The sequence below is a fragment of the Chelonus insularis genome, unplaced genomic scaffold (assembly GCF_013357705.1).
Source record: "Chelonus insularis isolate UGA/USDA-ARS -01 unplaced genomic scaffold, ASM1335770v1 contig_319_pilon, whole genome shotgun sequence".
In the NCBI taxonomy this organism is placed as follows: Eukaryota; Metazoa; Arthropoda; class Insecta; order Hymenoptera; family Braconidae; genus Chelonus; species Chelonus insularis.
This window is the reverse complement of record NW_023276489.1, coordinates 187,425-206,226: the sequence shown is the minus strand read 5'-3', so window position 1 is coordinate 206,226 and position 18,802 is coordinate 187,425. Positions and strand designations below refer to the sequence as shown.

Here is an 18,802-nt window from a genome sequence, read left to right as displayed (position 1 = left end):
TGTACCTGGTAGTAGTGGTGGTGGTGATGCTGCTGCTGCTATAGCAAAGAGAGACGAAGAAAAGAGGGCTTGTTCAGTGATGAGATGAAGAAGAATGAGAAGGAAAGAGAGAAAGAACTGGCAAGTTACCTTGGCAACCACCCAAGTTTTTGTCTCCTTCTCGCTAATGGTCACGTTTCCGTTTCATCTTTTTTCTCCATCCCGGTAATCCAGTTTCTGTTACCAATTCGTTGCGGAACCGGCTGACCATAGCTATCGACGTCATCTACTTGACCACTCTGGGGAATCCGTACGTTCATCCTGGTAGATATATCCGACACTTTGATCCATATCCTTGTAGGGTCAAAATGGAAATTCACATTTTCACCACATAATGATTGATCTCAAGTAATCAAATAATATTAAATCCTATTACGGTTATATTTTTTGTTCTGTAAATTTCAAAATTTCATGAAAGCTTTTTGTGAATTCTTGAGTTCAAAGACCCGACAAAGATCAACTGAAATGTGCGGGATTTTCTTACGAAGCTGCTGCTTCTGGTTCGAGTTCTTGTGGTTTCTCTATCTCCAACAAGTGTACCTAAAGTATATGGCTATCCTCTTTACTCTATCTCTAGTCACTTCTCATACGGGCCGACCCCTCTTCTCTACTAATCTGAGCGTGAGTTTAAGATCTCCAGGATGCATACAACTGGTAGCCACACTTTGCCATGGTTTTAGATGGACGTTTGTCTTAGTTTGTGATTCTCATCTTCACGATTTCTGTCTTCAACATGCATACTTTTATTATTTTTATCAGAAAACCAACAGAGACTTATATACTGACCCGCATTTACTGTTTAGTATTCAAGTAAATGTTTTAGGAATTATTAAAATTGTCTAATTCTGAGAATTGAGGTGAGTAGATGGGTCGAATAGAAAAATGACGTGAATGTTGTTGGGGAAAATGTAGTAAGATAAGATGTACAAAAATTCTTTTAAGATTTAAGATAAATGAATTATTTACATTGTAATGCACCTGTCAGAATTAATCATCTTCATTCAAATAAATTTATTCAACTGTAGTAACATGATAGTACTAATTAAATAATTAATTCAAAGAATAAATTTAATAAACAACATGATAATAAAATTAAAATTGAATTATTTAATATTCAAAGTAAAAAATTAACATTTTATGTTTTATTTATCAATAAAAGTAACTCAGATCCTATGTTATGTAATCATTCATTTTAATAATTGATTTTTTGGGTTGATTAGAAATTTTTTTATCAATAAACAATCAGTAAAATGAGTCATAGTCTTTAAAAACAGTACATCTTGAAGTAGCTGCTTATTACAACAACACTCTTAAAATATCTTATTTTTTATTTCTACGGGCATTGTTTTTCTCAACTTATTCCGATCGCTTGGAAAGATATCCAAATGCTCACAGCTGCTTTTTTCCCGTCTACTATCTCGGTAAGATCTCTGCTATTTCACCTTCTACGATAATGACACGACTAGATGCATCGCTGAGTGCTTTCCAATATTCATCTCCATTTTCTTTTCTCGCTCCATATCTTTTTACACTTATGCTTAACACATACAACTGCTACTGTCATTGTTGTTGCTTTCCTAAACATTACTTTTAATCTTTCAAGAATCGACGAGATATCTCAGAATATCTAATAACATTATCACGTATATTGTAATCTCGAGACAGTTATTTGCTAAATGAAAGTACAGTTTGAGATTTATCAATTTGAATGGGTATAATAATTTCAGTGCTGTAATTACTTGAAATAATTTTAAGCACTTTTTCTGATTTGCATACTTAAATGTTATGGACCAAAAGATGAAGTGCGCAATTCTTGTGTCCAACAGGAGAAGGCAAAGCAAGAGACGTTGGTTGAAGGAGCATAGATCGTTCCATAGATTGCATTTATCATTTTTGCGTAGCCGCGGAGGGACAGGGTCGAGACACGGGTCAAGTTGATACAAGGCATGTGCGAGTCTTGGCCACAAGCATCCTGTAAAGCAATAAAGCGGTCTGTCACATACACGGACGAAATGCGTACATGGGCTACTGCACGTGTGCAGCATTTCTCTTGACCAGGATTATATGTCCAGCTTCATTGCCAACGCGTGAGAATTAAAGTTTCTCATGATGAGTAAAAAATCCCAGGATTTAGAGCTTTTTGTATAATTACCCAACACCACATTTTATAACATTTAGGTAAGAATTTCTTAATAGTAAACAACCTGTTTGTATAAATTACAAAGAAACTGACGTATATTTACAGGGTATTATGATTAAAGATAAATACGTAGGTTTAATTATTTTTCTACAATTTTATTTTGTATTGATTTTTAATTCTTCGTTTCCGAGTAACTAAAGAAATGATTGGCATTTTTGTTTTTTTTTTTTTTGATAATAAGTAGGGAAAGAGATATTTTGTGTTACGCTGTAAACAGCTGAGATTGTGGTGAAGGAGAAAAAATCTAGTGAACGAATTATAGATTGGATCTTGAGCAAGTAGAAGTTCAGTCTAAAAATGAGAAGCAACGGCACGCGAACCCTTGGAGCGTGTACACGTGGCAGAATCAAGTCCAGCGACCCGATATCCTTGCACTCGCATTGAAGAAACAAGCCATGAACCTTTGTAATAAAAATTACAGATTAAATTTCAACAAATATTGTTGCAGTTGAAATTTTTTAATTTGAAATAATTCATTTATACTTTTTCGATTGTGCTAATAAATATAAGTAAGAAGTAAAAGAGAAGTTGATGAATTATTTATTATTGAAGAAAAGATTTCAAATTAATATTACATTGAAGAAGGTTGGAAACATGAAGTATCGTTATGCTGAAGCAGAGATAAAACTTGAAAAGTGAAAAGAAAAAGTTGAAAGAAAACAAAGGAGAAAAAAAGCACACAGCATTGGAGTGAAAAGAGAAATGAAAAAGACACAGAGCTGGTAAACGAGGTAAAGAGAAACCCAGAGAACCAAGTAAAGGAAAGAGAAAATAAAGAAAGATGAAAATAAGGAAAGGAAATAAGAAAGGACGAAGAGAAGAAACAAGTCCGATGATGTTCATGCGTGTGTGGCACGCCCGTATTTCAATTGAGAGGGCCGAAAGTCGAATGCCGGTGGACGCAAGTACCAGGAGAAAAGCAACAACGAGGGAGGGACGCAGAAAACGACAAGAGAGCTGGAAGAGAAGAAGGTTCCTCTTCAGAGGTAGACTCTTTGGATGATGTTCATCCGTGTGCCGAGCAAAGACGCGAGAGTGTGTTCGGTGTCGGGTCGTAGACCACAGAGAGTCAGTGCTGAGCAGCGGCCAACCGGTCAAGCAACTTTTTAACGAGCTGCGGTTCTGCGCGAGAGAGGAAAGCCGAGACCCTGAGCTTGAACCGAGTTGAGCCATCTTCGCTTCGAAATGCACGCGCACCATATGATACTGGTGTGCCTGTACCTGGTGTCTACTTTGTAGGCTTTCCTCTTCTTGCTTCCTCTCTACACCATCAGCCTCTCTTACACCAACTATACATATATATCCTTTTGCTTTAGCGAATTCTCGTACGGGTTAAACGCCCAAAATGAACCGCTTCGTTTTCTCATATTCATGGATATTACATTCAACTCCGTTGATTCTTTGGTGAATTTTTATAATGACCCAAATCAACATCAGTTACGAAAAATTTTCAGTAATTTTATTACTGAAAAAACTCTGGATCATGAAACATTATTGATGAAGATGTTTCACTTTGACTTCCAACAATAAAATACCATCAAAAAAAGCTCATAATAACCTAATAAATTGTAATTTTATCAAATAAGACATTATGTGATATTGTTTTTCATTGAAATATTTCATTACCTACATCGACAGAACGTTTAAGTGATTTCAATTTAATTTTCCAGATGCTTTAACAACTAAACGATGTGAGGATTACAATTATAAATGATATGAAAATGTTTTCAAACAGAATGATCGACGTTAATAACTCATTAGGATAAAATTTTATCGACATTCAACAGTCTACAATCTCACTTATATAGATATACATATATAATCCTTGTCTCGAATTATCAACTAATTTTATATCTACGTGTCGTTTCTTCATCCTATCATTTATCCTAACTGCCTCAACAATCTAAAGGTAAATCTGTGATTCAACTCAGGTGATACTTTTGGTCACTCTATTCCGATGTTCAAATAACCCAGTCTCTTCTTTTCATTTTTTTTTTTGCACACAAAAGCCCAAAATACTTGAAAAAAAATTTTTATTGTTTTAAATAATTTTATCATCATTTTTTTCTTTTTTTGAATTAGTAGCACATGATTTTTATACTGTTTATATATGATTCTTTATTGCAAATCGTAGTATTCTAATTAAAAACATTTAAAGTGTTTTGAAATGACGCTACCCATTTGATTAACATGGTAGTAACTTTTAATGCACTTTAGGTGTTTTAAATTAAAACCCTACGATTTGCAGTGTTTAATTTTCAAGTAAGATTTATATATGGACAATTTCAGATATAATTCTTATAAGATTTAGTATTTATTTTTTTACTTAGGGAATTTGTAATAATATTCAATTAGTGTTAACATTCATTCATGCAGGATAAAAGAAAGATAAGTAAATTGCAGTAAATTATTATGGACTCTGGAATTACGGCGATTGTAACTTGTCTGTACTTATAATGGAGAGAAAGAATAAGATGAATAGAAATAGCAGAAGCCAGAATAAAAATGTTAACAGTGAGTAGAGGTCGTACAAAGTATAGTACGCGTTTTAGGAACATTATAAAAATCCTTTGATACAGCCAAGGATGCACGCAAACTAATTTTCTAACTGAAGATTACTGAGCTATCGTACACGCATCGTTTTATCTTTCTTACTGCCGTCTTCACAGCTTGATAACGAATTGCCATTTGGCACGAGCAATAAAGTAGATATATCTTTCACTTAAACAACCGGATAAATGTCATTTATGATGTCATTTTTTTTTTACTAATATCTTTCATTGATTTAACAATATTACTTCACACGTTGAAGAATTTTATTATGCTGATAATCATTTATCTTTGATTTTACAGCAAAAAAAATGTTCTGTTGCTGCAACAAATTACTGATCTCTTTTTTTATAACATACTAGATTTTTCCAGTATATTTTTTGAAAATAACTGAATTAGTTTATATTCGTCGATAAAAAAATTTTTGGTTTTTAATTAAAAAAGTATTGATTTTTTTAAAAATATTTTTATGAGAATAAAAATCTGTATTTTGACGATAGCTAGTTTTTATTGAAACGATCCAATTAAGTTGAAATTAAAAATATACAGGCGAAAATATTCATTTATCAAAATCGATTTCTGTTTTTTCAATAATTTTAATTTTTGTGTAGTGAATGATACTTTATTCGTAGAGTTTAAATTTTTTGCAAAACTAGAATATTTTTTTTTCTTTTTATGTAACAAATAAAATAAACTGAATAAATAGAAATGTTTACTTAATTTAAATAGAAGTAATTTTTATCAGAGAAATTTATCATTCAGAATTTTTTGAACGTTGAAATAATAATTTATCGTTTGATTTAATTGGATAATGAAGAACATGTTAAAAGATATGATATATGAATTCCAAGAGCACACGATGAAATGAAAACATCCTTTACAATGGATGGTAATAAACTGAGAGAATAGTTTTGAAAATTCATTGAGATATAAATGAAAGTATAGGTGAGAAGGCGTATATAGTACTTGTAGAAGAAACATTAGAACACACTTTTATCTTGACTCTTGTCACCATACCATCTACTTATACGTTGACGAGACACGACAGGCTTGAAGCACCTCGAATAAGGAGTAGGCATGAGAAACGAGTGAAGGATTCAAGAGAAGCTGAGCGATGAGATCTCTAAACGCATCTCATCTAGCTAAGGACAACTCGACACTTCAACTGAATCAGATTGGTCTCGACTGAGGAAGATAAATTATGAAGTGTAATCGATATCATTACTTGGTAAAATGAGAATTAATGAAATTATTAATATTAATGAAGTGGATTACTTCAACTACAAAGACAAAATAAAATATAATATTATTTCTTTTTAATATTAAACTTGAAGACAGTGGGATGGAGAAAAATTTTTTCAACTATAAGAGCTACCGCACTTAAGTACTTGGACACTTGAAAAAATATATTTCTTTCACGGTCAATAAATCACTTGGGGGAAGTTGGAGAAGCTTTCATGAACTTCGTTTAAACAAATTAAATGAGTCAGAGCATATAACTTGGTGGGTTTTATGACGGCTCGTTCACTTTTACAGCCTTACTTTTGGCCAGTTCACGAACCGTTGAGTAAAGAGAAAAAGTGAAACCTGTACAACAACGACAGGAGATGAGTTTACGAACAATCAGTACATATTTTTCCGGATGTGTGTACAGTGATTGTTATCACAGTATATATCTATTGTTCCATTAACTAAAACTATTGTGTACGACTATATGCTTTGATAAACATGGCTTTGAGTAATAGGTTGATAAAAAAAAAGGACTTTTATCCTTCAACATTATCATGTTATGTTGAACTCATCTGTTGAAAGATGGAAAAGGAGAAAAAAGAAACAAAGATAATCTGTAAAACATTGAATGAAAACTTCATGGGAGAGCAGATATACTGATGATAAGAGTTGTTGAAAAAGTTGTATAAAAATTGCAATGCATACGTAACGAGTGAACAAGATGGGTCGGCTATTATTTCGACTTTTTTCTCACATTTTCAATCAAGTAGTTCAACTCGATGATTATCATGATCGCGGCGGGATACCAAAGTCGACGGTTTGAAGGGTGGAAATGTAAGCAGCGGGACGGCGGAGGGGAGTAATAATGAAAGGGTAACCGAGTACCGATAAATTCAGCGGACCGCGGGATTTGTAAATTATACCCTTTCAATACTGATCCCTGTAAATAAATGAGCTCGCCCCCACGCATGGCGTAACACACAACTATCTACATCCAGTATGCTTCTTTGTATGAGCATATATGTACATCACACTCGAATAATTGCGAGTAAAAAAAAATGAGAGGGAAACGAAATTGTAGGCATCACAGGAATTAGTCCATACGAAAGATTTGCTTGTGCCAATTGATCACTCTCTGTAATTGCTTTGATTAACGAAAATTGAATAAATACAATGAGAGAGTAACCAAATAAAAAATTGAAGTACTTAAAACACCCTCATTTTTCATATTATATACTCAATTTAAATATTTTTCTCCCATTTAATTAAATTTAATTATCAATACAATCAATGAGTAATAAAATAAAAATGTTTATCTTTTAAAAAGTGATTATACATATTTTTTTTCCCAAGTATAACCGTTAATTTAAATAAAAATATTCATCGATACTAAAAAAGAATTTTTGACAGTAGATTATTCATATTTTCTCATCCAAGATCCATAAAGTTAAATATTAATGTTCAAACAAAAATGATTCATTGGCAATTTTCGGTGTGTTTCAAGAAGCCGTCTCAGGTTGATGCTTGCTCAAGACCAAGAAGGTAGATAGAAATATGCAAGCAAAAGTTTAAAGGACGTTGTCGTGCATACACCAGAGGAGTTATCGTAATCGTTAACGAGAGTGCCGTCAGCGTGGGCCAAGATATAGCCAGTGGGGTCTGACTTGCTATTAACCCGGTGCTAACAAAGGTATTGCCACCTTGGTCGCGGTCGCGGGACTGCGTTTGCCCTCAGGATGGCACCTTCCTTATTCATATGCATAACTCAAGGGAGGTGTAACAAAACTTTCACGGTCAACTTGATTATAATCGTGCATACATGTTAGTATATATAGGAGAGAATGTGAAGCCAGACGAGATGTTCTTCCTCTAAATCCTCTTTCTCCTTCTCTACACTTGGGAAGAGGCTGGCTGTTGGCTCGGAATCGTTACGTTTATCGTTCGCTTATGAGAGAGAAAAAGCATGTCGAGAGGGACGAGGATAAGACAGAACGTTTATACAAGCCGGCTACTTGAACGAAGTGAGCGCCAATTATGACTATCATACTTTACTCGTTTGTATCTAGCCACTGGAATATCACGCGATATGTCCTGAAGTTTAATGAACCATGGAGACTGATCATTTGACTTTTAATTTTCTCCTCAATTTTCACTCAATGCGGTTTATGATGGCCACTTGGATTCTGTGGTGAAAGACACGAGGGACAAATTGCCTCGTCACGTTCCTGAATTCAGATTGAATCTCAGGAATTTACAGTCATTCTGAATCATTCTTGTTTGCCGAGTCTTATTTCAAGTATTCTAGTTAATAATTAGCTGAGAAAATGTTACCCAGATAATTCTATATAACTGCAACGTTGTGGTAACAACTGCAGTTAAAAGTATAACTGATAAAATAAACTACAAGCTCGGTAGTGGAATATAATTGAGTACAGCAACTTTATATAATAGAGACTTTATTCCATTAAATCCTTTAGCGTGTTCAAGCTCTCCTCCTCTCTATTACTCGCCATCTCTCTTTTTGTCTGTATCTTCGTTGTCATATGATATTCATTCACGATCATAAAATACATATCACATTAGTGTTATGTGGACACTGAATACCATCATCAACTATACACAATTTTCATGTGAATTTTATTAATTATTTAGTTTAAACTATTTTATTAAACTTAAAATTCAGTGAAACATTGTGTGAAAATTTTCATGAAATGTTTTAACTCAATATTTCAATTAAAATTTGTACTTTGTGTCTATTAAAGCCAATCTGCAGGTCATTAATTCTCCATTAAGTCAATTTAAGAGATAAAAGCATATATTTTCGGTTGAAAAAAAAAATATATAAGGTTAAGGCAAAGATTAAAAATTGAATGAGGAATTTTATGAGCAACATCTTTCGGCTATACAACAGACTTTTCTGCAACAGGTGAGCGTGAGAGGCGCATGCAGTCCTGAGATGGAGACGGTGATTTGACGAGAAGACAGCCGCACGGTAGACAAAGATGACGATAACATAAGCTAAGGGATAAAGAGAATTAAAACGAGAAAGAAAAGAATATAAACGAGGATAAATGGATTTTGTAAAAGCTAAGATGAAGAGAGAGTACCAAAGAGTTGGTCACGACGTGAAAAGAAGCGAACGGAGACCTATCGTGACTGCGTTACCGCGGACTCGTGATTCCGTCTAAAACAATAAGCGATATAACTCAAGACCCGATTCTAGAATCTCTACGGGCGAAAGCACATTCTTCACCAGTGAGAGCGAGATATGGAAATCGGTCTCATTCTTCATCTGCTACGTGTTTCAATATTTCCTTGGTCTTATAGTTGCAAAATCTTTCAACTAGATTCACTCTCACGTTTTCAAACTGTATGAGCGTGCTTTACTTTAAAATACCGTGATGTTTTTCATATTAGATACATATGATGAAAAAATATCAATAGGGCTCAAATTATATACAATCCTTCTTCACATACTCTCTTCCATTTCGCAAATAACTCGGATAATTTTATAGCCGAGTTTTATACCGTCATTTATAATCATTTAAATAATGAATTATTGCTTCTTTCTGATTGTAAAGTGAAAGTGCAAATTGTTCAATGAGTTACAAATTGACATTGATTAAAAAATTGTTATGATAAATTATGAAAATAACATCTAAAAAAAAAATAGTAAAAGGGTATGAAATTTTTTTTTCTCAAAATAATCTGCCCATCTGGTGAATGACGTGTAATGGGTCAAATTTTTAATAGGCTATTGTGTAACATATACTACAATTTTCATAACAGACTATGAGAGACTGACATTTTACTCGATCCTAATAACAGTCTGTCAATAAAATACATGAGGTATTTATCCCAAGATGCGCATCTATTTTTCAAAGCTAAAAAAATAGTTAAATTGTTATTATTATAAGCAGCTTAGTAAATTTTAACTGATTCACTACTCTTAAACATTTAATTTCTAACATTCTATTACAATCTATAATTTTTAAATATCAGTTATTTAAAAAAAAAGAATGATTTAGCTGAGTTAAAAGTACCGTAAATCGATGAAATTGGAAAATAATATCCTGCGTAAAAGTAAATAGAAATCACAATTCAAGTGTGAAATGAGTAAATTGAGTAGTAAAGAATACAAGTTACAAACACCTAACTAAAATGTTGTGAAGAAAAAATTTAAGAAGAAGATTGATCGAAGTACGTTAAGAGGTAATAATCAAACGATCTCCATTTCTAAGTCTCCACCAATCTATCGGTTCAATGACTACGAGAATTCTGGATTACGCAAGAGAGAGTTATCAATCAGAAGCAAGAAACTTCACTAGCTAAAAGCGTGCCTAGTCACTATTCCTTGCAGTTTTATATGTGTTGGTAGCAAGGTGGTAGGGATATACATACATATAGAAGAAGAATAATAATCAAGAGGATCACTGACCGCTATTCATTTCTAACTAATAAGTTTCTATGTCAGATCTAGTTTCAAAGCTATTTCAAACCCATCATGAGTCTTGTTATCAAAACGGCTGCTACTTGATTTGCATCTTCATAATACTTAAGTTTAAGTGAGTAGAGAAAATTTTCTTCAAGATTGAAATTATTTAAAAAATTCACTAGAGTTAATATTTGCACTGGTACCTTGTAGAATGAAGCGAGTTGTCAGAAGCAACGGTATATTTTAGCTTTGAGTGATCAAACAGTATATCAGTTAGCACCTCTTACCTAATCCACATATTCAGGAAGCTGGCTCAATAGATTTTAAATGTTTGATATATCAAAAACGAGAAGGTAAACTATTTCAAGTACTTATCGACGAAAAATTCGATTGAAACCAAGACTTGCTATTGGTATCTATCTCTTTCTTACTCGTTGGTGGCTTGTTTGATGCGGCGCCGGCCGTTTGATTTATCATCAAGCTAGAAGCAAAAAAGATTCTGCCGCTTTTCTCGCGCGCCCGCGGCCTGCCGCAGACCATTCATTTTGGACCTATCACGTCCCAAGCACTGCCAGTTATCGTTGCTGACGTAACACGAATACCGAGCCAACAAGACTTCTTCTTTTCACATTCGACTTGATTGGGGTCCAACGAATTTGCTGAATTCCACCATGAAAATGAATTTATTTTTATTGAAAAAAAAAATACTTTATGTCCTATAGAAATTGGAGTTCTTTTTCTGTGGCAGATGATGAGAACATGATACAAAATTAAATAATGACATTATAAAACAAAAATAAAATAATTGACTTTATTTTCAACATTACTGCTAATTGATGTCTTTAAATTCAACTCGATAATAATGAGTTATTATAATCGTTTGATTATTTCCAAGTACTTTGGAAAAAAAAGTTTAATTTCATATCATGACATAGTGTAATTTTACATTAGTAATTTTGCCAAAAACGAAAGAAATTAAATGTACATACACTTAATCATCATAAGTTATATTTTTTCTCTTAAAATTCTGTATTAGATATCCCTAGAAATTACATGGACAACTGAAAATAACTGAAAATTCGTGAGCCACGCAGAGCCGCTGGGCATCACGCAACCGTTTGTCCCGTCAGATATATACACGAGAAGGAAGCAATGAAATTAGCAAAGATGAGTAAGAAAGAGAAGCAACAGCAGTCAGAGAAAGCCAGCAAATACAACGTCCGGATTCAAACAGCCGGTGGAATGCAGCACGGCGGCTGCAGTATTGCCAACCGTGGCTCATTTCATCCTTAGGCGCCCTTGCCCCTTTCATCTCCACCATCTTCACGTTTCTCCATGTTACACTCTCGACTGTCAGTACCTAAGAATTTTTTTACAACCCCAACATTAGTTCCATCAGACAGAACGCATGCCAAGTATTTCTGTCACTATTACATGTAGACACCAACTTGTTTGATCCATAATTATGAACGACTGTCGTGTGCAATCAACCACTAGCTCCTCAAGTAAGCAATCCTCAAGTACAACGTATACCTCATTCGCGGGACCGTTGGGTGTTGTCAACCGTATTACAGGCAAGAAAATACTAGACATGCCAAGGTTTTTCTCCCCTGAACGATTATTTTACCAAGCGTGACTCTATTTCATTCAATGCACTCGAATCACGTGTAAACCAGTACATTCTCTATAGCTTTTCAAACTTTATATACAATTAACGTAATTGTCACTCGTTCGTCGCGTGAACTTTTCCAATTAACAAGCGTCAATAGCGATAGACTCACAGGGACAGTGACCTTGCCTTAACAAAAGTCATTCAACGATTCACTCAATGACCATATAAACTCTTTTATGCTTAGGCAAATAACTACACGACCATCTTTAATCTGTAGAGTCTACACATCAACTCTTTCTCTCAAGTAACTGTTCTCATTCGTTGAAAAAATAAATGATGTAACTGTTTTATATTCAAAATATTATTTAGTTTTTATTTATGAACTTTATTGATTGTTCATAAATATTTAATCATTTTAAAAAACAAATTTTTATCAACACATTTTCACTTCATCATCAATATTTTTTATTTACTTAATTAATAAAGAGATAGAAAAAGAAAAAAAATATGATTCATGGACATTCGAAAGCTCATTTAATAATTCAATTGTTAAACGTACGAATAAGTGTCTGTGATTTAATAGTTATTTTCGAGGGTTGAAAGCAATTGCGAGAGACAGAAAATTTCTCATTCACTGATGAATCCAATAAGCATTAACACATGGGGTGTGAAATGATTCAACCGTTGCATTAGCCTTCACCACCATGAGGAGACCCGTTAAGTGGTCCCCTATGGTGCAGTCTACCCCCTGTCAAGAGTGAGGTACTTTTCGCCTCTATGCTTACCGGTCCTATGCCGTAGGGGTTTCGCATAGTCGCCGTCTCTTATTTTCTATCTTCTCTACATATAAAAGGTTCCGAAGCTAATTATGTATGTGAAAGTGTGTTAGCGTGTCTGTATTAATTGTTTCTATAACAACATACATCTTGAGTTGAAATCAAAAAATTTTATTCGCAGCTAATATTTTATTTGAGATAAATGATGTGTTATTAAGATCTGTTGGTTCCTCATTTTAAATTTATGATTTTTTCTTTATTATTTGACTTTGACACAATTTTTTAAATATTAAATAATTATATTTTGTCGAAATTAGTAAATGAAAAAACGTTTTTCTTATTTAGTTAATAATAAAATACTTTATATGGTCTTGAAAAATATTTAATCATTAGAAAAATGAAGTTAATAATATAAAATTATACCTTAATAAAACTAATAAGATATAATTATTATGTATATAATGTTATTTAGGTAGCAGCAATTAAGTTTATATAATTAAAATTTATACAATTAAAGTTTTTGCAATTTTTTCATCATACGTTTCTATCCTCAAGATGATAATCGTAATTTTTTCTCATTGTGACATATCCTGTGGTAGACTTCATATATATTAATGAATAAAAAAGGAAAAATTCGAATTGTTAGCCAAGTAATGACTGACATTTTGCAACGATAATGAATGGAATATACTTTATACGTGACACTCAATATAAGGTGTCTCTTTATCAATCTTTTGTTGGCTTGTAAACGTAAAACCGGAACCATACCCGACGAGAAAGGAAATGACAAAGGGAACGACAGTTAAATAGACAGAAAACGTCTATGTGATAATCCCGTTACGGAGTGAAGAAGCTTGAACCTATTGTCGAAGACGTGCGACTCATTTGAAGAAATATCTTCGTGTTTCCGTTGAAATGTCATTACGAGACTCATCTACTTCTTTGGCAGTTTCAGGAGATTTGACAAAAGCTGACTTCTCTTGACACTCACGACACAGTGAACTGAATGATGATAGAGACATGCTTTCAATAGAATTTTAAAGATAGAGAAAATTGCAGAAAACGTGGTCTGAAAGTTATGTGATAGAGAACCTTTGGCGAGGAGACCTCGAAGAGCCACTGTAACGAACAGCAAAGTGTACCGGTCTTGTTTTTATAAGCTCACCAAGACGATGAGACCAGGTAGTGCAGTGGGAGAAATCAAGACGCTGAGGAGTGAAGGAGAAGGGTACGCGAGGCGACTGAGCGGGGGCCTGGTAGCGGGGCCCGGCGCACTCTAGACGATCGTCGAACCAGTCCTCGAAGCACCGCGGATCTTGCATGATCCCCGCTTGACATTCCTTCGAGCTCCCGTCCGTGACTTAGCTTCGTTATTATATTATAATTCAGTTATTTAGTTAAGTATACAATAGTGAATGCATCTTTCCTCTGGATATTAATATACATTTGTGCTGTGAAATGGATATGACCTTATCCTGGATATAAAGTGTATTTTGAATGCAGTGAAAAGTGATGTAGAAAAGATAAAATAAAAAAAAAAGAAGGAGTGATGATGCTTGTGCGAGAATACCGATGATGATGATCTAGATGGGATTCGTCCCAATTGTAAATGTTTTACGATACCTGTTGGTAAAATAAGAACCGCAGGTTTTGATAAAGATGCAGGGGAATCCTGCTTTTCTTGCAATATTACTTGGTACGATATTTGGCTCGCTCGGAGCGTCTCTCAGCAAAGCGCTGAGGTACAAAGCCCCGGATGAGTGCAGGTGGGTTGCGACCGGCGACGGTGAAGATGATGTTTCGCTTGTATGCCGTTTAAGGACTATTAATAGCGAGCTAGAAAATACTAATTTCAGTGTTATTCAACCTCAACATACTGTACGATTGAGGCTTGAATGTAGTGATGCTCTTTTTTATCAAAGTTCATTGAGCGCTGGAAGCTTTCGACCATTAGTTGAGCTTAAAGAGCTTGTTATTGAATATTGTAAGATTGGTAATCTATCGGACGATGCATTTAAAGGACTTAAAGAGTTGCGAAATCTTACTGTTCGCACTCATAACACTGACTGGTCGGCAATGGCATTAGACGTATCTATGAGAGCTTTCACAGAAGAACTTTCAAAGCTTGAGAGGCTGGACCTCGGTGAGAATAATATGTGGAGTTTACCAGAGGGTAGTCTATGTTCATTGCGCAATTTAGAGGTACTCAACCTAACAAGAAATCGTTTGAGAGAAGTTTCAAGTTTTCACTTTAACATGGGAACAGGACGTTGTGTTGGAAACCTACGCGAATTAGATCTCAGTAATAATAGCATTGAAAGCTTACCAACAGCCGCATTCTCTGGTTTAACAAGACTACAACACTTAAATCTTCGTAGTAACGCTATTGGTTTTATGGCTGATCGATCTTTTGAGGGTTTAACTTCTTTGTCAGTACTTAAGCTCTCAGACAATCGACTGTCAAGTTTGCCTCCAGAGCTGTTTAATGAAGCAAGAAATATCAAAGAGATTTATCTAAGAAATAATTCGCTAAATGTTTTACCACCAGGATTATTCAATGACCTTACTCAATTATTAGTGTTGGATTTATCAAAAAATGAGTTAACAACAGAGTGGGTGAATGCTGCAACATTCTCTGGACTTATTAGATTGGTTGTATTAGATTTGTCAAGTAATAGAATAGGAAGACTGGAACCGGCTGTATTTCGAGATCTTTATAGTTTACAAATTTTAAGACTTCAAGAGAATTTTATAGAAAGTCTACCAGAGAATACATTCTCGGCGCTATACAATTTGCACACTCTTGTTCTGAGCGATAATCAGTTGACTGTTATCGAAGCGACCACTCTGAGCGGTTTGTACGTGCTGAGCCTGCTCTCGCTGGATAATAACAGGCTCAACGCGCTTCATCCAAGCTCGTTACGAAACGCCTCGTCTCTCCAGGACTTGCACCTTAACGGTAACCGGCTGACGGCCGTGCCGGATGCCCTCAAAGCCACGCCTCTGTTGCGCACCCTCGATCTTGGCGAGAACCTCATTTCGGAGATACCTACTGGTACTTTCGACCACGTGTCACAGTTGTATGGCCTCAGACTCACCGAAAATCACATTGGCAATTTGACCAAAGGCATCTTCGAGAAGATCAAGGAACTCAAAATACTCAATCTGTCGCGTAATAGGATACAGTCCATTGAACCTGGGACATTTGATGACAACACTAATCTTCAAGCTATTCGTTTGGATGGTAATCAATTAATTGACATCGCTGGATTGTTTGCCAATCTTCCTAATTTAGTGTGGTTAAATGTTAGTGACAATAGACTTAAATGGTTCGATTATGCAATGATTCCCACTGGATTACAGTGGTTAGATATACATTCTAACGAGATAAGCGAACTGGGTAATTACTTTGAGATAGAAACGCAGCTTCAGCTCAGCACCTTTGATGCCAGTCAGAACAAATTGACCGAGATAACGGGAAATGCAATACCAATGAGCGTCAAAGTGCTATTTCTTAACGATAATCTCATCTCTAAAGTTCAAAGTTATGCATTTTTCAAGAAACCAAACTTGACTCATGTTGATCTTAAAGGCAATAAAATACAAAACTTGGAAACTTATGCTTTAAGAATAAGTGCTGTACCGGCAGACAAACCACTTCCGGAATTCTACATAGGAGACAATCATTATCTGTGCGATTGTACAATGGAATGGTTGCAACGTGTCAACAGGCAAAACCAGTCTCGCATTTATCCTCACGTGATGGATCTTGAAAGCATTTACTGTAAACTCCTCTATGATCGTGAACGTGTGTATGTACCACTAGTGGAAGCCTCGCATTCACAATTTCTATGCAAGTATGAGTCACACTGCTTCGCTTTGTGTCACTGTTGCGACTTTGATGCGTGTGATTGTGAGATGACCTGTCCGAGCAACTGCACCTGCTACCACGACCAGTCCTGGTCAGCAAATGTCGTCGATTGCTCTGCCGGCGGTCACGTTAACCGGCTGCCCGAGCAAATACCAATGGACGCCACCAGGCTTTATCTAGATGGCAATGACCTAAGAATCATCTCCAGTCATGCATTTATTGGAAGAAAAAAACTCAAAGTACTTTTTTTAAATGGTTCGAATATTGAAATTGTTCAAAACCGGTCATTCAATGGCCTTCGAGATCTTGAAGATCTCCATCTACAAGACAATAAAATTAAAGAATTACGAGGCTACGAGTTTGAAGGATTAGATAATTTGAAACTTCTTTATCTCCAGGGCAATGAAATCTCGACAATTGCCAACAGAACATTTTCTCCCTTGAGATCTTTAAGAGTTCTTCAGCTTCAAAGCAATCGCCTGACGACCTTGGCGGTTTGGGCCTTGCCATCGTCTATTGAAGTCAGCCTCTCGAGAAATCCCTGGTCGTGTGAGTGCGACTATCTCGAAGTCTATCGCGAATGGATACTCGCGGCAAGGAACAGAGTCGCCGACGTATCCGAGTTGAGATGCGTGTTGAATGTCACAGAGCTCGAAGCGTATGGTGACCAAGTCTTCAGGGACAACGAGTTTGGCTTTGCCGTGCTGGAGGGCAATACAAGTGACAGTACACAGTGCACAGGTCTTACAAGTATCGACAACGGTATCCAGAGCAATCTAACCAAGACTATTATTGAAAGACAAGCACTTCAAGATTATTTGCCTCTACTTATATCAACTCTTGCCGCATTTCTTATTGTCATGCTACTTTGTATGTTAATATTTATCTTCAGACAAGAATTCAGAGTTTGGTTTCACTCAAGATTTGGTGTAAGAATATTTTATAGAAATACTGAATTTGATCGTGATGATCGTGATAAATTATTCGATGCTTTTGTCAGCTATAGTTCAAAGGATGAAGCATTTGTGGTTGAAGAATTAGCACCAGTTCTAGAAATGGGTAATCCATCGTATAAACTTTGTCTGCATTATCGAGACTTTCCAGTTGGAAGTTTTATCGCAGACACGATAGTTCAAGCAGTGGAATCATCAAGAAGAACCATCATGGTACTCTCAGAGAATTTTATCAAGTCTGAATGGTGTCGGTTTGACTTTAAATCAGCACATCATCAAGTATTACGTGACAGAAGACGTAGACTTATTCTAGTTCTCGTTGGAGATGTACCTCAAAGAGATCTTGATCCTGACATCAGACTTTATTTAAAGACTAACACATACTTGCAGTGGGGTGATAAACTATTCTGGGAAAAATTGAGATTTGCTCTACCTGATGTGCCGAACAATCAAAGGACAAGCAATCATCGACGACAACCACCGCCAGTCCGACGGCAACATAACAATCAAACAAGTGGACCACGAAGTGTTGCGGTTCACATATAAATTAATTACCTGGCGGGGATTATTTGACGAAAGACTTGAACTCAATTTATATTCCTAGAGTGTAGAATTATCATGCATTTGATAATTTAATCATTCAAACAGTGAGTGATATCAACAATGTGTGTGTGTGTCAATTCAAATTAATAAATATATATATATGAAATACACACATATATAAATGTATGTATGCTATCCACTTGTGTTTAAGTGCACAATGCAGTGCAATAAATATGTGAAGTGTAAATATTTGTAATGTCAAGAGAATTGATAATTATTAATGGATAATTAAAACATTTTGAATGGAATGTGCGTGGCACTCAAAAGTTTGTAAATAACTCAAATTAACTATGCGTGAATGTGAACAAAAAAGTTAGAATGCAATAAAAAAATAATATAGAACGTGCCAACATTAATATTATGTGAACATCAATCTATGATGTGATTCACGATAAAGTCAAGTGATTAGTAAATTAGATAGACTCAATGAAATGTAAATATACGTTGAAATTCATTCTATTTCTATGATACTTTATATTAAATGTGTGAGAGAGAGTTAAGGGGTAGTTTCTATCTCTTGTCCATACAATTTC

At 35.1% G+C, this 18,802-nt stretch overlaps 1 protein-coding gene across 1 annotated transcript; it reads left to right on the top strand.

Moving 5' to 3' along the window:
- Window positions 1–14,152: 14,152 nt before the first annotated feature.
- On the top strand, window positions 14,153–18,581 carry Tollo (Toll-like receptor Tollo). The gene has a single exon (XM_035081078.1). The coding sequence runs from the start codon at window positions 14,502–14,504 to the stop codon at window positions 18,210–18,212; it is 3,711 nt and encodes a 1,236-aa protein (XP_034936969.1). The 5' UTR covers window positions 14,153–14,501; the 3' UTR covers window positions 18,213–18,581.
- The last annotated feature ends 221 nt before the right edge of the window (window positions 18,582–18,802 follow it).

What these genes read in the sequence shown, in the direction of transcription:
- Tollo (XM_035081078.1), top strand. Translation starts at nt 14,502, where the DNA reads ATGCAGGGGAATCCTGCTTTTCTTGCAATATTACTTGGTACGATATTT.